Source organism: Rhinoraja longicauda, chromosome 36 (assembly GCF_053455715.1).
Source record: "Rhinoraja longicauda isolate Sanriku21f chromosome 36, sRhiLon1.1, whole genome shotgun sequence".
NCBI classification, from domain to species: Eukaryota; Metazoa; Chordata; class Chondrichthyes; order Rajiformes; family Arhynchobatidae; genus Rhinoraja; species Rhinoraja longicauda.
In genome coordinates this window covers 6636933-6642932 of record NC_135988.1, presented here as the reverse complement: position 1 = coordinate 6642932, position 6000 = coordinate 6636933, and the positions used below count along the sequence as shown (strand labels likewise).

The 6000-nt window shown below is 45.1% G+C and overlaps 1 protein-coding gene across 1 annotated transcript; it reads right to left on the bottom strand.

Moving 5' to 3' along the window:
- Positions 1-1042: 1042 nt before the first annotated feature.
- Positions 1043-3744, bottom strand: LOC144610271 (putative G-protein coupled receptor 139). Its single transcript, XM_078428862.1, has 3 exons — positions 3473-3744; positions 2537-2682; positions 1043-1947 (listed from the first exon to the last, which is right to left on the bottom strand). The coding sequence occupies exons 1-3, from the start codon at positions 3742-3744 to the stop codon at positions 1043-1045; spliced, it is 1323 nt and encodes a 440-aa protein (XP_078284988.1).
- Positions 3745-6000: the final 2256 nt, after the last annotated feature.

Here is a 6000-nt window from a genome sequence, read left to right as displayed (position 1 = left end):
GGAAATGGACATACAACGTTTATTTTCGGGACGCTTCTTCAGATTGATGGAGCGGAGGGGAGATGCCTGCTATCTCTCCACCGATCCGCTGCTTCTCAGACCCGATATTATTGAGAAGATAATCAGTTTGATTATCTTCTCAATAATATGCATTTATGATTTTTTTCACAATTGCCAAGTCTCTTTCATAATGTTGCATGGAGGTTTTTGCCATTTGTGGCCTTCCGGGGTCATTCAATATTTATTCGTTGTCTTCGAGTCAACGCACTGTAGAGCGGGAAACACGCCCGTCGGCCCATTGACTGCGCCGACCACCGAAAATTCATTTAACCTGATTGTTATTCTCCCAACACCCCCATTCACCCCCCCCCCCCCACCACCACCACCACCACTCACCTGCACACGAACGACAATTTACAGTTGTAACTGACTTATCGATCTGCAGGTCATTGGCATGTGGGAACAGGAGGAGACGATCTGAACTTGAGAAACCACCGTTGGGCTCCAGACCTTTCTACCCCGGGCCTCCTCCATTGTCAGAGTGTAGCCCAATGCAAATTGGAGGAACAGCACCTCATATTCCGCTTAGGCAGCTTGCAACCCAGCGGCATGAATATCGACTTCTCTAACTTCAAGTAACCCTTGTTTTCCCTCTCTCACCATCCCTCCTCCATCCCCGTTCTCCGGCCATTATGACTGTCTTCCTGATTAAATTGTATCTTTGTCTGCTTCGTTGTCACCTTCCCCGAGCTAACAATGATCTATTCTACATTTTCCTTGAACTACGACCTCTTTGATGTCTGGCTTTCACACCTTACCCTTCCATACCTCTGTTTCCCCCTTTCCCCTGACTATCTGTCTGAAGAAGTGTCTCGACCAGAAGCGTCACCCATTGCTTCTCTCCAGAGATGCTGCCTGTCCAGCTGAGTTACTCCAGAGTTTTGTGTCTATCTTCAGTGTAAACCAGCATCTGCAGTTCTTTCCGTCATGCTAACTCCGAGTGATCGGGCAAAATAGGTGCCTTTGGACAGACGGTGTCATTTCAATTCAGTTCATTATTTAACAAATTTAAGAATGACTGTAAAAGGTACTTGACAATCTGCGCAAACTGTATCCTGAATTTAGTTTGGGTCACGGCATAAATACACGTGTTTGTGCAGCAACTCAGGAGTTGCAGCATGAAACCCATTTCTCGCACAAAGAAAGGCAGGGAGACAGACATGTAGCCCAAATAACGCATTCGTCGGCATATAGAGAATACCATAAATATCACCCATAATATTATAAAATTTCCAGAAATGACAAAGAGTAGAACAATGGACTTCCTTCTGTTCTCCATCTCCGTGTCTTTTGGGCGCTCCGCGGTGTTTTGGTTCCGCAATCTTCTGCGCGCTCTGTTGGCCGCTAAAATGTGTCTGACCGTCAATGCGTTGAGCAGCAAAATCAGGATAAAGGGAACCCCCGGTGTCAGTATGAAGTGAAGCAATTCAATCGCTCCCCAAGCACGTGAATTCTGTACATCATTTCTTAATATACAAAACCATGGGTCGTTTAGAAGCCAATAGCTTCCTGTGTACACAAAATACCAGCTGACGTTTTTCAGAAGGGAAACGACCGTCACCGTTGCTAAAATCGCCTTTGATGCTTTTTCGGTGCAATATCTGGATTTCAATTTCTGACTACAGATAGCTACAAATCGATCAATGGTAAACACTATAGTGAACCAGACAGAACAATCCGTCGCTGCGTAAAGCAGGGCAGCGTGGATATTACACAGCGGGATGTCAAATACAAATTCAAACTGAAAAACGATTGGAATATGCCTTAATATCAGATCGATGATAATGACCAGTAGATCTGCGGATGCCATGGCCACCAGGTAGCAGGTGACACATTTGGAGAGACCACATTTTCTTCGAGACAAGATGGCAATCGTCAGCAGGTTAACTGTAAGAGAGGACAGGGCTATCAGGAATCACACAGCGGGGGAAGCAGCAGGGTGATGTTGCGAGATTAACAGTTGTGGCAGTCTGTTCAAGGAAGGATCCGATTATTAAACCTTCCGCGTTCGAGAGGAGACTAAACTACTAAACTTTATAATTTAAACATGAATACATCGCTACATGTATAAGCAGCAGAGATTTAACACCGTCTAAACTCGTCCGCTATAATCGGCAGTAATCTCCACATGTCGAAGAACGAATTCTGAGGCTGAATTCTTGGTCCAAATTGAATTCACCGATGATAGACTGCAATGCAACTCTTTGAGTCCAATCACTAATTTATTTTCTGTTCACCACAAATAGCCCTGTCAGTGAGTTTCTATTTGCCTTTCCGTTGTCAACGCCGCTTGCATGAGGATTTGAATCTATGACTTATATCAACATCCAGTAAAAGGAATTTACTGACCTTGTCAGAAAGGACGACTGCTTTAAATCGACCAACAGGTAGCAAATATGGCAGAGTAAATTCTAAGAATGGGTTTATAGTTAGACATTATTAGTAAACTACCAATTTGATATATAAAAAAACTTACTGGGGATACCAACGACAGCAAGAAGAGGATAGTAAAACTTCTGTATATCCCAAAGAGCTAATAATACCCGAATCTCCACTGGCAGTGGATGACTCCGTTCCATTGCAAAATAAAACACAATTCTTCTATTATCATGTGTTGATTCTCTTTATGAAGACGTGTTGATCACAGGTTGCGTCAGAGTTAATGCTCTCGCAGGCACACTGACGATAGTACATTGCAGGGAACCCTCTATATAAAGCTTAATTGAAGGCCTTGGAGACAGGAACTGTCTGTAAACAAACTATACCAGCTCTCTGCAAAAGCGGCCGCGCTGATCCTTAAGGGGAACAATTCCTTCCCTCGCCACACTTTTACTGTCAATACACCTGGAGAATTGCGTCGGATTTTCTTTTACCTTGCCGGTCAGATTCTTTGCACGTCCTCCTTCTGCTTTCCTCATTGTGTTTTTTGCAAAGGTTTAGTAATCGACAGAAAAACTTGGAAAATCACTTGTACTGCAATGAGATGGGTTTCATCTTCAGTTAACTAAATCGTAGGTGTATGTTGTAGAGCCACCCATGGCATTGAGGCATTGCAAGTCACTTTTGCACTGCAAACTTCCCGAAACAATTGGGCGATGATGAGGAGACCATTTCGAAATGTTTACTCGGGAATTGGGTGCAGAGTCAGGGAAGAATTCCTTCCGGATCTCTTCGAAAAAACTGCCACGTGGCTTCATAACTCGGAAGAGAATGCGAATGAAGGCAGAATGATGTTTAATAACTCCATCAAAATCGGACACCAGTGTGCCAACCTGGATTTTTTTTTAATGAGATATGAATGGTCAGACCTAACTGCCTTAGTGTGAAGTCGAGCCGCTCCCCACAACACATACAGAGCTTGCGAAGAAAGCGATTTCAATAATGTGGCTGGAAGCGCATCCCTAGTTCAGACCTCGCAGCAATGTGATGGGACTGCCGGTAGTGCTGTAATAAAATATCAATACAAATGCTATTCGCAGCTGGCAAGGAAATTCTCACAAAGCCAAGTAGTTGTTGCTGATTGAGGTCAATGATCCAATCCCTGCCCAAGGTCCACAGAATAATGCCAAAGGCACTGCCAACTTTAGCTGCCTGGTTAATGATATCGCAAGGTTCGTGGACGAATGCTTGCTGTGACCATGCACAGTCTAATTCCGTTTTGCGAATTCTCAGCAAATGTATCATCTTAAAGCTGGCATTGTCCGACAAATGGCAAGTAACATTCATACCAAGATCGGCCCAGATAATGACCACCAAACACAAAATAACGTTTAAGAACATACATTTTCACAATCAGTGTCATTACTACTGTTGAGTCGCACACACCAACATCTTGGCAATCACCACTGATCAAGGTCAACTGACCGGCCAAATAAAAACCATGTGCAAAAGAGCAGTGCACGGATTGAATGACAACCCAAGGCCTTTCCACTTGCTTGGATGATTGCAACCACAACAACTTTGAAGAGGTTTGAAAGCTCCACGGCCAATCAGCCCAATTGATCTACTCCATATCGACCGCCTTCAACATTCAACCCCTCGATCACTTGCCCACAGTGTTTTCTGATGTACAATAGAATTTCCCGCAGTTATGTATCTATCCTCCTGTGATCGCCTCGCCAGCCTTTCGAGCACTGCTGCTGATATGGACAGGGGGTTTGGGCACATGCGGCGACTGACACCAGATAATAAACACTTGTTCTGCCACACCTGCAGTGTTGAGCTCTATCCTGGTCACCACACTTCATGGAAGAGCGAAGAGATCATCAAAAGAGCTTAGAAAAGTAAGGGGAAGAAAACTGGTCAAATGAGGTTGGGGAGCGCGATGCCTGGCGAGATGTAGGCGGATAAAGAAGAATGGAGCGCGATTGGAGAAGGGTAGAATAATTGATGAAAGCTAGAGAAGAAAATGAGCCGAGTGGGTGTCAGATCATGAATGAAATTTTGAAGGTATGAGACGGGAATTGGCTAGGATAGATTGGCAAATTATACTTAAATACTTCCTTGCAATGGGAAAAATTTAAAGACCGCATGGATGAACTCCAAAAATTGTTCATCCCTCGCCGGCGAAAAAATAAATCGGGCAATAGCTAACGAGGGAAATCAAGGATCGTGTTAAATCCAAGGAAGAGGCATATACACCGATCAGCCAAAATGTTAAGACCACCTGCTTAATATGCTGTTGTTCCTCCGTGTGCAGCCCCATACGCAGCAGGGTGCGATGGGCTGTGTATTGTGACACGTTCCTCCCGTGACCACAATTAACATTTTCTGTGACTTGTGCCACAGTAGACCTTCTCTGTTGGTTCGACAGGATAGCCTTCGTTGCCCTCGCGCATCGATGAGCCTTGGGCACCCAACACCCTGTCGCCGGTCTGTGGTTCGTCCCCGTCCCCCCCCGGACCACTGTCGGTGGGTACTCACCACTGCTGACCGTGAGCACCCCACAAGCCTTGCCGTTTCAGAGATTCTCTGACCCAGTCGTTTCGACATGACAATTTGGCCCTTGTCAAAGTCGCTCAGGTCTTTTTGTCCTGCATCCAACACATCAACTTCAAGAACTGACTGTTCACTTGCTGCCTAATATATCCTACCCCTTGACAGGTGCCATTGTAACAAGATAACCAATGTTATTCACTGGGCCTGTCAGTGGTCATAATGTTTTGGCTGATCAATGTAAATTGGCAGCAAACCGGAGGACTGGGGGAAGTGTAGAACTCAACAGAGGAGGACAAAGAGGTTAATTAAGAGGGGGGGGGGGTAGCATGAAAGAAAGCTTGCGGGGAATATAAAAACGAACTCTAACATCTACTATGTTCTGTAGATTCCTCTGAGGAATGAAAAGAGCCAGGTGGTGTTCTTTTTAAAAAAAAGATTCAGATCTTGGATAGGCCAAAGATATACCCAAAATGCTGGAGTGACTGAAGAAGTGGCTGGGGAGCTCGAATATGACGGTAAAGTATATGGTTGATCGCAAGTCCCTCAAGAGCATTGATTCACAGGGGGGAGGGGGGGGGGGTGGACGGGGACGGGGACGGGGGGCGGGGGGGGGATGGGCTTCGAGTCTATTTCTCTTTGAATGTGGCAACATAATTAGATAGAGATGAAGAAAACGTAGAGTGTGCTTGCGAACCTAAGTAATGTCAATATGTATAAGAGTCAGAAAGTCACATTCCAGCTACATCTGACCGCATTTGGAGTATTGTGTGAAGTTCCCATTACAAGAAGGACGTGAAGTCTCTGGAGAGGACGCAGAAGTAGTTAACCAGCAAGGTGCATGGATTGGAGGGTATTCTTTATACAGAGAGACTGGGTGAACATGGATTTTTTTTCTGGAACGTCGGAGGTTGAGGGGAGACCTGATATAAAAAGAGCAGACAGGCAGGAGCTTTTTTCCAGGGTGAAAATGTCAGGGTATACAACTTAGCCTGTGTGACGTGC